Below are 13,262 nucleotides of genomic sequence, written 5' to 3' on the forward strand. Positions count from 1 at the left end.
AGTTGGATCCGTATGCTGCAGACTCTAACGGCAGGAAAGATCAATATACTGGACCTGCCTTCATAAAAAAACAAAAATATCAATAAAATACCTCACTAAATTAAAATAAACTCAATAAAGAGTGACTTCTATCTTTTGCCCCCTTAAACATGATTACTACAAAGTCTTTTTATCGTCTTAAACTCAGACTGCTCCATAATAAATCCCCAATATACTGCAGTTTTCAAAGACCATTGTTAGAAATGTCTAAACACTGCAGACTCTTAAAATATAATTAAATGTGTGTTTCACAAACACACAGGATTTCTCCATCCATATGGAGGAGTTGTAACAAAGGAGAGATCTGAAACACTTGTTGGGTTGATGTGGAGTCTACCAAATGCATCTAAGACACATGAGATTCTGTTTACGCATTTCATCTGGAACACACATCGTCACGCACACTCATGCTTTGAGCACACGGCGTAAACACAATCAAGGCAGAAAATAATCATCCCGAGCATTTTCATGTCGAGCTGATTATTTTGATCACTTGGTATTTGTTCCCAGTGGGCTAAAGTGCTGCTCACAAACAGCTTTCAGCCCAGAGTGGAGAGAGGCAGAACCACCTGTCTGAGGAATATGAAAGCATAAATCCGTGTGTGTGTGTTCATATGCATATGCACACCTGGGTGGTTCATTTGAGAATGTGATCAGACCACATCTGACAGAAACAGCTCAGAACGAGACAATCCCAACTTTGTTAGAAATCAAGACGTGAGGGAGTCGGTCGCCAAGAAATCAATCCTTCATGTTGCCCAGGGAGACGAACATGCCGTTCTTGACGATTGTGATGCTTAAACCTCTCCGCACAGTTAAAAATACCAGGAAATGTAACCATAAAATTTTAAATTGTTTAAGGCCACAAAGATTGCTGCTAAATGAAATGAAAATGGAAATATAGCAGCTAATCAGCTAATGCAGCTGCTCTGTGGGTCTCATTTATTCAACTTATAATCACTATCTTCATAATAACAATTAGTATCATAAAAATAATAATAAGAGAATTGGTGTAAAATTTCTGATTCTGCCCTTAACTGCATAAAGGCTACAGGGCCTCTGCAGTCGTGGCTGAATTGATGATCAGTCTGTGCTAGTTAGCAATTAGCACAGCCCCTTGGCTATGCAGGGCTAATTTTGGATTAGCCACTGATTGAATAACATGAGGTCTACATTTGCATTTCAGACATGCAGAAGAAAGTCTGTCACTTTTATCCTTAGGATGGGGTTATTGCACATGGCTTTTGTTTGTGTGTTTGTGTGTGTGTGTGTGTGTGTGTGTGTGTGTGTGTGTGTGTGTTTCCTGGACTCAGAGTTGCCTTGATGTTACGTCTCATGGGGCTCAGAGGCAAAGAATAAATCATGAAAATCTACACAAACATTTCCGAGAATGTGCTTGACATTTACACGTTGAACTCCACAGTCTCAGTGAAAAACAACAGAAAGGATAAGATTTACTTTAGCAGTTTACTTTGACGACGGATTAATTCATTGACGTTTTCTTTGTTGAACCTTTTACATTTTGGCATTTGGGCCATGATGCAGCATATTCAACCTTAAGCAAGTGCCTCATCTTGTGTATTCAAGTGAAACGGCAGGTTTTTATCAAGTATTTTCATTGAATGCAAAAGTTAAATGGACATTTTGTGTTTGGCTCATAAAATAACACTTAAATGTAAATTAAGCCTCATATCGGACCTTTGTTGCTCTACAAATTGCTTTGCTTTCTTTCAAACGTTGTATCTTTGTTGGAGTGTGTGTGATTTTTTTTTTTTTTAAGAAATTTGGTGGATGGATGGTCGGGGGAAGAACCTTTTACATTTTGGTGCCCATCCAAATCTCGGAGCAGATCCAGGAGTTCTTAAAGCGATTTGTAATGATAGGGCGCTCACCTATCCCATATAAACTTGATTAAAAGCTGCAATTTGGTCCTGATCTGAATAAATTAAAAACACTAATGACTCTTATTACATATAAAACACTTAATTACTGTTTGTTGTAGTAATTTCTTTCTCTTTGGGCTTGTATATAATTAGAACAAGACACATTCTGTTCATCCTAATGGCTAATGTGGACGTGAGCATTAACTCTTTGTGTGAATTTCAGGGAATTTGCACGTTGGAAGGTGAGGAACACAGCCATTGAGAGAAGGGACCTAATCCGGAACCCTGTGCCACTCATGCCCGAGTTCCAGCGCAGCGTTCGCTTGCTGGGCCGCAGACCAACGACGCAACAGTTCATCGAAACCATCATTAAAAAGTATGGAACCCACATCCTCATCTCAGCCACCCTGGGAGGTAAGAGAGCCGCACTGGTTTGCATATTCTGAATGCAGTTATTTTATGGCTACAGGTCAAATGTAGATGTTTTTAGATTGAAATGGAGACTTGGGACGGATGTCTTTCAGGTAGTTTTGGGAAGCCGCATTCATAAAGCAAAAGCACAATTTCTCCAAAATATACGCATGCAGTAAATGTTGAGTAAAGTTCTGTGTATTCTCCAGAGGAAGGGGACTAAAGTACACCAACCAGGCAGAAAAGCACAGTGTGTATCCCAATGTACTTAGCAGCAGAAAGGTACTAAGTGACTACTTGTGACTTTAAATGTTTAATAAGAACACTGTTAATTTAAAATTGCTAAATTATGCATACTTAAATGCCAGGTGCATTAATTACTTTTTGTCATTATGGATCACACATGAAACATACAACAGCCTGAAATATGATAACACTCCTGTCAAAAATGCTGAATTCCTGACTTTGCTCATTTGTGCTGTTAATTATCACAAGTACGTGACTCTGTGGTGATTCATCCTGGATGATGCACTGCTTATGCCTGTTTGTAATGATGTCACAAGCGCTCGGTGAAACAGTTTACTTCCATGCATCAAATAGTGAAACGGTAGTACATGTAGATATGAAGACCACACTGTTTGAAGATCAGCAGAAGTATATGACACACAGAAAGACAGAAGTACTTCGGAGATGATGTCGTGTTCCAACGGCAGCCTTTCACTGCCACTGTTGTGTCCCCTCGGTAGTAAGTTCTAATCGGTCAGCAGGTTAAATAAAACGTGCTTCAAAAGTTGAACCATTGTCAAAAAGTGCTTGGTTTTGATAAAAAAACAGCAGTGACCAGGATAGTCTAAAGCACCGACAGCACATTTTGAAAGGTAGTCACCTCCCATAAGGTGGAGACGCCGCGTGTGAACACCGCCTAAGACAAATGAGCACACAGAGACCGTTATCCACCAACGTTTTACTGAAAACATCAATGAAACAGCGCAGCACATTTAATATTTCACCAGTCCTAGTATTCTACAGAGGTAAGTAAGAGGATTCGATTTCCAGAAGGATAACGACCCGCAAATGTGCATGCAGAGCCACGGCAGGACTGTCTGTCTGCGAGTCTGAACCCATCTGAAGATGTTCGCAAACTTTTGATAAGGGGCAAAAACACAGTGCAACACCAAGAATATTTGTGATTCTCATATTCTGGGGGAAAAGTAGAGAAATGATGGCAGACAGGCGCAGCGGGTCTGCAAGGTGCTGACATATCAAATGCAGAGAATACTGACTTACAGTGAATACTATTGTGGTTTGAGGAATAGATTTTCGACTGCAGTTTCACAATCGCCTTTAATGGAATATATGTTTTGACTGTGGACACACGGGATTGCAACCTGCATACTGTATACAATGACACCGTAACCTAATGTACATGAAAATAAATCGTGTTCAAAGTATATATTCGATGTAAATAATGTTTACTTGCTGAGATTTGTTGCCATCAGCTTCTTCTTTACTTCGAAATCTCGCAAAGACCGACAGACAGAAGGCAGCTGTTGTCGCAAACAGGGACATGTGTGTGTATCTTAAAGGTGGACCTTGCCTTGCCAAGCGCGACCTTCAGCGTACATACAGTACACGGGTTGCATTTTTTCTCCCCATAAAACGCTCACCATATGCTTCACAAAGTGGATTTAGTAGAATCCGTGTCACTAATAAACTGTGGTAATTTAAATACAAATGAATAAATCTACATACATAAAACATGTCACCCTATCTTGACCAGAAAGAGAGACAGAACCCACATCAGAGACTAATCGCAGTGTCCTAACTTTATTATTATTTGGCCGTTTTGTTCTAGAAAGCCAACAAAATTCCTCCTAAAGATTATAGAGGCTCAAAATGTTTTTTTTGTTGACATCCCTGGATGTAGTTTTCAGGCCCAAGCACCCAGACACAACAGCTCATATCGTCTCCTCCAAGTGAAGAGTAAAGAATAGATGAAGATAAATGTCCGGGTCCAGCTACACACCCACGACTGATCCATGTGATCCATTTGCAGCGTTACACTGTCAGGTTAAACAACATGCCACACGTTAACGCCGAGCTTATAGACAGCGTGTTCTGTACGTCTCCCAGCTCTCCAACACTTGTACGCTTTTGCTTTGTTCATATTTGGGGAACAGATTCTTCAAGAGTTTTTCCCCAGACTTGGCAGTTTTGGTACATTGGAGGGAAGGGACAGAGAAAAGTCTTTACATTTTATTTATAAAGGAGCTTCCTGGGTATGGTTGCTGCTCTGAGGACTCGCCTCAGCTTGTTTGAGTGAGTTAAAGTGTGACGAGGCGCCTCTGTTGCTTCAGCGCCGTACAGGAGTTAGAACCAGCCAGCTTTCTGCTCAGCAGCCTGGGGCAGTAATGAGCTCCTGGATTTTTAAGGTCGCTGCTATTGCATGGAAAAGACAACCGCCTGAGAAGCTGTACAGTTCTCTGAATGACGCTCACGATTCTGGACTCAGCGTTCCAACAGATCAGCCACTAATTAAGCGGCAACACGATAGATATTTCATAGATAAAGATTAGAAGAAGAGCATCACCGAAACACATTTTCCAAGTGGGTGCGTTCAGTATTCTGCGTATGTCTCCTCAGAATGAAACTTAAGCTGCAGTGCTGTTCACGTCCAAAGACAAACTGCTTCTCTCTTGAATCTCCCACCTCATCTGAGAGTCACCATTGTTGCGATATTGCTCCAGATTGCATTTTAAAGGTATAATTAGTCAGATAATCCAGTGACATGCCCACAGAGCTTCATATATGCCTGCATGTTACATTGCCAACTAGTCTTTCCGTTTGTGTAAGTGGATATTTTTGACAAATCCTTTTAGAGTTCATTTGAATGTGACACTTTGCAGGCTATGTTTAGCTGCAATATCGCAATACACAGCACTCTGTAAGGTGATTCACGCTGAGACACTAATTTTGGAAATGCAATATATGGATGAAACATTATATGGAGGGGAATATTTAAAACAAGTGGTCCGACCCAGGAAGGACGAGGGCCCCGCTGCTGCAGACGCACCAGGTGTCTCAAATTGGATAATATCTGAGAAAAATTAGTTCCAGAAATAATCACAATATCATTCCCGACCGCAGCCTCCATCACTGTACACCCTCACCCTATTTTCCTCTCCCAACATTTCGTGCTCTCGTTCATGTTCTATCTTTACCTCTCCGCCTCCGCCTCTCTCCTCTCCCTCCCTGTGAAGTATCACCGTATCATCTTTAACCTTGAGGCCATTTTCTTTCAATTTATGGGTCAGTAGACGCTCGGCTTAATCTTGGGATTGCCCATTAAAGAACACAGTTATAGGAACCAATAAACGGTGCAGACCAGATGAAGTAAGAATGAGGGTCTGCTTCTCACTACAGCCACCTACACTTTATTGGCACTGGAGTCATATAGACGCTTCAGCGAAATCATCGTTGTCGTGGGCAACTTCAGGACAAGTGGCGAGGAGAAAATATCCCCCGTTTCAGGGCTCTTCCACTTCATAGAACTAAACTGTGGCCGTTGTCACACCGGGTCACTATTGATCTTTCACCAAGCGTGGAGACATTTTGATAATCTAAATTATGGAACGCGTAACCTCAGGCTAAAGCCAGGATTATTCTTGACATTACTGGTGCAGACACGAGCGGTGCTGCTTGTACTCGCTTGCTTATGTTACATCAGTCTAGAGGATTAAATCCGATATCCACTCGGGGGCACTGCGAGGCGTCGTATGAACAAATGTATCATTACTGCCCCCACACTTTTGGAGAGGTATTGCAACTTTTGACAGCTATCATTTTAAACAAACGCAGGAAATGAACGACCATTATATAAACACGTATGTGTGGTTAATGTCAAGATTAATCCTAACATAACTGAAATATTAATCCCATTATAAACCCAAAGCCAAACAAGTAATCCTATAAACCTCATCATTAACTCTTGCTCATACCATTTCTATCACCACCTCTCACACAATTACACGCCTTACTTTAAACTCAGGCTTTGACAGACACATTATGGTCACTAAATGAGTATTAACATCTCTGTAGAAATCAAACGACACCTTTTATTTGACTGCAGTAGGCAGGTAATTATCAAGAACCTGTTGCCCTTTTGCTGTCAATCTGAACATTTCAACCGCCTCTGATCAGCTGGGTTTGACTATCTGGATATGCGTAGAGCTTTGAAAGGCAGCATATGACCCCAGTCAGGCAGCCTGGGTGCTGGCTGCAGACAGAAGATTAGACAGTGGAGAACAATACTTCAGCCATATCACTTTGCATAAAAAGACACCGCGGTTTTGATCGCCTCTTTCCTCCGGAGCTGAACTCAGGTGCAGGAGAGAAACGTCAGAAAAAAGTTTGACACTGCCACTTAACATCTCTCGATCGCCTGCAGCCACCTCCAGCAGTACGTGCATTTGTTGACACTGGCGTCTGATCCATTTTGTGTAACCAGAGCCTCCGGGGCGGCGAGCGAGTGGCTGAACAGTGAGTGCTATTATATTGATGCTACAGGAAGCCATTACCGTCGAACATCAGAAAAATCTGCGGAGGACAGAATTCCATTTTGCCAGACATGCAGAGGACAGATCTCATATCCCCATACAACTCTCACACACTCTCACACACTCGCGTATGTCTATTTTAATATTATACATTTTTTTTAGACTTTCCAAGCAGAGAATTTTGCAGACCGAGAAGGTTTTTGAGAATTGGGAGAAACACCTTGAGAGAAACACTGACAAGTAATGTGTGTGTGAGGTATAACTCTCCAACTCTCAATCAAGATTAGAGTATTTTCACAAAACAGGACCTGCTAAGGAAACTTAAAAGAAGAGAGACACTCATGCTGATTCAAATCCACAGAATAGTGTTCGCATGAAAGGATGAATGTCCGCATCAATGTCCAAACGCTCATTTCAATGCTGAAGTTTGATGCATTCAGCTGCAGATTCCTTAAAAGCCTGAGTGTAGCGTTTTAATGCAGAGTCGTGACAGCGGGGCAGAGCAGAGAAACTGTCATCGCTTACTTACCCTTTTTTTTGGTTTTGTTGTTGCCATATCTTACATGAAATAGGTTTTTCCTCATAAATGCACAATATGTGATTGGACAACAGAAAAGTGGCAGTATGCACAGTTTGCAATAAAACAATGCGCTCATGTAGAAAAACGCGAGATAAGTCGTAACGATTTTGACTGTTTTGGTGGCTGATGCGTACATGGAAAAGGACCGTGAAAGTATTTTGGGAATTCATCCGTTAGCTTCCTTCCATTGTACTATTTTAAAGCAGTTAAGTTTAATGTTCTCCATAAACTGACCCATTGTGGTGGCATTAACTCCAAATGGAGCACTCCCAGCCTCTCTACTGCTTTAAAACACCACTTACACTTCTAACCCTCATTAACATCTGCATAGCCAGATAGAAAAAAAATAATACTGTAAATCTACATAAAAAATCTGCACGTAAATCCACACACACACACACACACAAGTGTCCACGCCTTCATTCCCTATTAATGATGTGGAGTTATACCTGTACATTGTTTTTACGGATCCGTCAGCTGCTCGGTGTGAGCAGATTCATTCTGGCAGGCTGCCAGTGAGGTGCTCTGTTAAAAAATATACCGCAATGTGTTAGTTACATTCAGTTTCACGCCTGAATTAATGCACAAAGGCCACGGAACTAATGATTCCCCGGGACCAGGAATAATAACTGCAACATATTTATGCACAGAAGACCTTCTTTGTGCTAGACTCGGTGGAAAAAGGTGAATAAAGGACATGTGAAGGGCTTAAGGTGGGACCGTGTTTCTTGTGCGACAGTGTAAGTCTAGCGTGTGTGTAAGTAACTTTCCTAACCCCTGAGGGATAGCATCGGAGAAAGGCCCCCGTCCCCTCAGTGCTTGTACTCTAACCAGGCATGAGACATTGGCCCTGACTGCTACTCACCCATCGTCACGGTCACCACAAGTTAAGTGACCAATTCCAATGCATGGCTTGGGGCCGAATATCCACTCACAGCGCTGGAAACATGAACACATGTGACGTGCTCTTCAACGGGTTCCAGACATATTGTTTGCCCTTTGAACGTCCATTTTTCTGAAGGCAAAGTTGTTTTTATTTGTAATAGTGCGAGACACAGAGCATGTGTGTTAAGAATAAACAGCTCAGACTTTTATAGTGTGACAACAAACCAGTATATGCTCTGTAAATTGTTTGTTGCTGTGTAAATATTCAGAAGTGTCACTACTCTTGACATTTATTTTCTACTGTGGTGTGTGTGTGTGTGTGTGTGTGTGTGTGTGTGTGTGTGCGCGCACTCAGTGTTTGAGCACGCGTACTGCCCTTCAAACTTTATGAATACAGACACATTTGTTAGTCGATGGCATGTTGACAGATGTTGAATCAAGTTCTCATCGTACCGCATTCAAATTCAGACGAAGAGATTAGAAAAATCTGTGGATTTGTCTGCAAATATAATCTTTAATACATACTTATACTCGCAGGAGATGCCTGTCCTTATTTTGGGAGAGAGAATTTCAATTCAATCAGAGTGGAAGAAGCTACGCTCGGGATCAGCATGCAACAATCACTTTCTCTAACATTGCCAGGTCTTGATACACATACACACCAAAAACTTCAGCTATGTGTATCCTTTGATTTACCGTCACCAGGTTAGTCCACATTAGATCTTGGAGTAGGCATGATATTTCAATTTGAACCCAATCCTGTCAGCCTGAGATTGATTTCTGAGGTGGACTCGGCCCGGCGCACACCTTAATGGTTTCACTCCAGGCCTGATACCAGCCCAGCAAATTTGTTTTCACAGAGTTGAGAGCTTTCTAATTCGAACCGCAAGCCTGAACAGTTCTTACAACACACTCTGTTTCATCATAATAAGTACTCAGAATCAATATTCACCTGCACGTTTTAGTCTTAATAATAACTTTAATTGTATTTCTGTTGCTGTGAATGGAGTGAAGGCTACATTGATGCCCTGCCGCTGTCTATCCAGCAGCAGTGATCACCGTCTCTGTTTGAACTCCTCACTTCAAGGATGATGAACAAAGACTCAGACTTCATGAGTTTTGCCCCCAAAAATACACTCAGTCACTTGCTTAAGATAGGAAACTGCACCCCTAGTGGTGCGGTGTAGTATAACAACATCATACTTTGCTGATGCTGTACTTTAGCGAATTAAAAACATGCAACCACCACTAGTGTGTAGCAGCGACGATGCTGACTCAGCAGTTTGACACGTGAGTCCTTTCAGATGTTTTCAAAAGTTAAGGATATAGATGTAGATAAGATTAGGGCTGTGCAATGAAAGTCTGTGATAAGCTCTGATTTAAAGGTAATGACAGTAAACTGGCAGCAAAAGCAAAAAATATCAGAGGACTTCTGGGCCTCTATGAAGTTTGCATTCCGCCAGCGTCCTGATTTATGTATTTATTCATTTATTTATTTGCTGGGGAAAGTTCCAGTGGCCTGCAGAGTTGGGTGCAGATCGGTTGTATTTTTTTAATCTGCAATTTGAGGTGTGTGTCAGGCCGGATTTAAGCCTTTTTACAGGAGAACAGGGAAGATTTAAGCTGACCGCTGCATTACGAGACAAGGTCAGTAATTTGATTTTGACACACACGTATGAATAATTCCCATCCGTCGAAAAAATATTTCGCTGACAGAGGAAATCCTGGAGCACGCCACACAATGCCATGTTACATCTAAACAGGCAAAGCTCTCTTCAAAGTGGCTCCAAGTCATTACAGCAGCAGATGCAGCAGCGTCTGCACTCAATTCTGTTTTCCTAACTTCTCTGGCACAAATGAAATCTCTTCAATCTTTGATTTAATTTTCTCTCTTTCTCTACTCATATTTGTCTTTTTGCTGCTCAGGGTAGCTGAAAAGATACGATATGATTGTTCTGGGCAGGAAAATAAAATTCTGATGGTACGGAGAAAACAACAATATCACTAGACCTCCCCTGGTAATACTAATGCCATCTTGATAGGGGTAAATCCACAGACGTTTCTGGGGACGGTGCCAGCTGGGGATAAAGCTGCAAATACAGGGACTGTTCCTGGAAAACTGGGGCGTTTGGTTTCTTTTGCGAAATCTTGCAAGCCTGGTGAATGTCTGAAATGATCAGCTGACATGAATCACCACCACTCACATGATTTATTTATTTGCGCACCTCAGCCTAAGTCTTTTTTTTATGGAGTCTGTTAATTCTTTAATGCTTTCATTTTGCCAATTAAGACCTTGCATATTTCACAAATCCCAAGCCTTATAGAGTTTATAATCCAAACCATATGCTCGTTTCCCTTGTGCTACCTGTAGGAGAGGAGGCGCTGACTATGTACATGGCCAAAAACAAGCTCGACAGGAAGCTCGCCAACGCCACTCAAAACGTGGAGGCCCTTCATCAGCTCGCCTCGTCCTACTTCATCGACCGTGACGGCACGATGAGGAAGCTGCACGAGATCCAGATCTCCACCAATGCCATCAAGGTTGGTGCTTAACGAACTCGACTTACTGAATGTTCAGGCAGACCAAATGTGTCAGGAGTGATCTTTTCATTTTCAGGGTGAGAACCACATCAAATATGACATTTCTCCTCACACAGGCCACGATCAATAGAGTACTTGAGTTCACCAATAGAATTATCAGCAATAACACTTGTATACGTTGTATATTGAATGCATGTATTGCCGGGGGGACGAAACTTTCCTGAACTTGAAGCTGCTGGATCTGTTGTCGTCTCTAGCCAAACTAAAATCCTAAAAAATCCGTCTCTCTCATATGTACCCACAATGCTCCACCACCCTGCCGTACTTCAAGGAGCACCTTCCTGGCTTTTTGTTGACGTGAGTGACAAGTGGATAAAGGGCTTCTGGCAGAGGAGACTGTGGGTAGCAGGAAGTCAACCATGACAAAATTAAGCAGAACTGACAGTGGCTGCCGAGTCAGTTTCTCGGGGACGGGAGACAGGAGGAGTTGTGAGAGGAGTGTATCCAAGCGGCACGCACACAAGAGTCGCTGCAAAGTTGAGCGACTTTCCTTCTGCTGATCGAGGCTGATTGACCTTTAGTTTATGTTAAAAGGCGAGGCCGCCTCCAGTTAGGCCCGGGAATGGATTGGCGATTGAGTGGAGTAGAGTGAGCGAGTTAAAGCCGTGGGAAGACAAGCGAAGGTTTGACTCTGCTGACATTGGACCTCTGAGAGTAATGAGTTGTTTGATTGTTTTTTTTCAACAGTCGAACAAGGTTGATTAATTGACAAAGTTAATTGCATTAATGCAAGCACAGAAAAACGCACATTAGGCACATTACATGGACTTGTTCCGTCACGAGATAAAGTGGCATCGTCCTTTGATCACGGTCAGTCACATCAGAGAAATCAAATCTCTCCTGTATGATAAACTCTGCCATATGTGTCACTGTGGAGTCTGCAGGCCAGATAAGGGATAAGTATCATAAAACTAACATATCCTTTAAATTGCATTGACGTCTGATACACTCTATCAAAACGCAGTTAAGGCTCAACTTTCCCCCTCTTATCTATTGACTATAAATAGGTGAAGGCAGCATTAGTTGCTCTCCAGTCACGTAGTCTGCAGACAGACGGTGATCAGAATGTGCAGAGGAAGCAAAGTCCAGCAGAAAGCATGGATCTATAAACACAGAGAACAAGGGCTTTGCTCTCCCAATATTGATTCAGGACGGCTCTGAGACCGGCTATGGAGTGCAAACTTACAATCAGGATGAAACACACATGTCAATACGGCAGAAAAGTATTCAACATTTCCTGCCCTGCAAGTAAGTAGACGGAAAGTCGTGTGTACTTTGTTTTCAGAGAAACGTTGTTTACCCTGAATGTCATTTTAGTTCCTTTGAGATTGATCTCTTCTTTTTTTAGTGTGCCAGCACTTAAAGTGTATGAGCGTATGGCTGCAAACACGATCAAATAAAATAATATTGCCCATCTTTTAACTCCTCCCGGGTTAAAAGAGAATTGTTACTTATTATTTCTATATCAGCCCAGAAAGTATGCGCACACGGATGGCTGACTGGAATATAGACGCAAAATTCTTTTCCATCAACAATACATTTCCATCAGCGTCTGTTGCAAATGTAAGTGGGCAGGTAATAGACAGTGTGTCACACCTGAAGTACTCTGGAGCGTAATGACTCATTGTAATTAATTGTTCAAGAAGCATATTGTTTAAAGCCTTCATAATTACTTCATTTGTTGAACTTCAGATAACCCAGATTGGTGCTGATGCAACAGGATTCATGCTTATATTTTTAATTAAATAACGAAAAGCGTCATCACCAGAGAAAACAACTGAATGGAAAACAAGCACAAAAGCGTTACATTACCTCACCGCGTTTTTACGATTTTTATTATGTACGTTACCAGAAATTGTGTTTTAGAATACACCAAAGCAATTATTTTCAGTATTGCTTTATATTGAAGATACCTGCCGAGCGTCTTGGGGTGTCAGGGACTGACCGGTGGACACACCCGTCGCACTGATGCTTATTTTCATGCTCTTCGACTGATGTCATTGAACTGTTTCCTGCGTTGGATAACAGCTCTCAGAGGAGCAGAACAAAAAGGGGAACTGAAGGTGACATTTCCTCGTAGGCAAAGTTTAATATCACCTTTGGTAGCTAATTTTAAGTGTTGAGTGAATCACTGCATCGTGTTGCTTTGACAGTGTGTCAAATGAAATCAGGGAACTTTTATTTTGCCAGCTTAACAGTGTTAAGGTTCACGTTTTAAATAGTGCATTAAAACCCAATTATACACTCCAAACCACTTCTGTGTGGACTAAGTAGGTCAATGTAGGTTGACGCAGTACATCAAAGCAA

The 13,262-nt window shown here is 41.8% G+C and overlaps 1 protein-coding gene across 1 annotated transcript in view; it reads left to right on the plus strand.

Moving 5' to 3' along the window:
- brinp1 (bone morphogenetic protein/retinoic acid inducible neural-specific 1) overlaps positions 1-13,262 on the plus strand; it is a 62,106-nt gene that overhangs the window by 17,131 nt on the left and 31,713 nt on the right. Inside the window, exons 2-3 of the mRNA XM_076164165.1 lie at positions 2,146-2,336; positions 10,726-10,895. Coding sequence (XP_076020280.1) covers positions 2,146-2,336; positions 10,726-10,895 — 361 coding nt within the window. The remainder of the gene's footprint in view (positions 1-2,145; positions 2,337-10,725; positions 10,896-13,262) is intronic.

This window comes from Genypterus blacodes, unplaced genomic scaffold (genome assembly GCF_046128005.1).
Source record: "Genypterus blacodes isolate CSIRO-AG114 ecotype Tasmania unplaced genomic scaffold, CSIRO-AGI_Gbla_v1 ptg000133l_1, whole genome shotgun sequence".
Taxonomy (NCBI): Eukaryota; Metazoa; Chordata; class Actinopteri; order Ophidiiformes; family Ophidiidae; genus Genypterus; species Genypterus blacodes.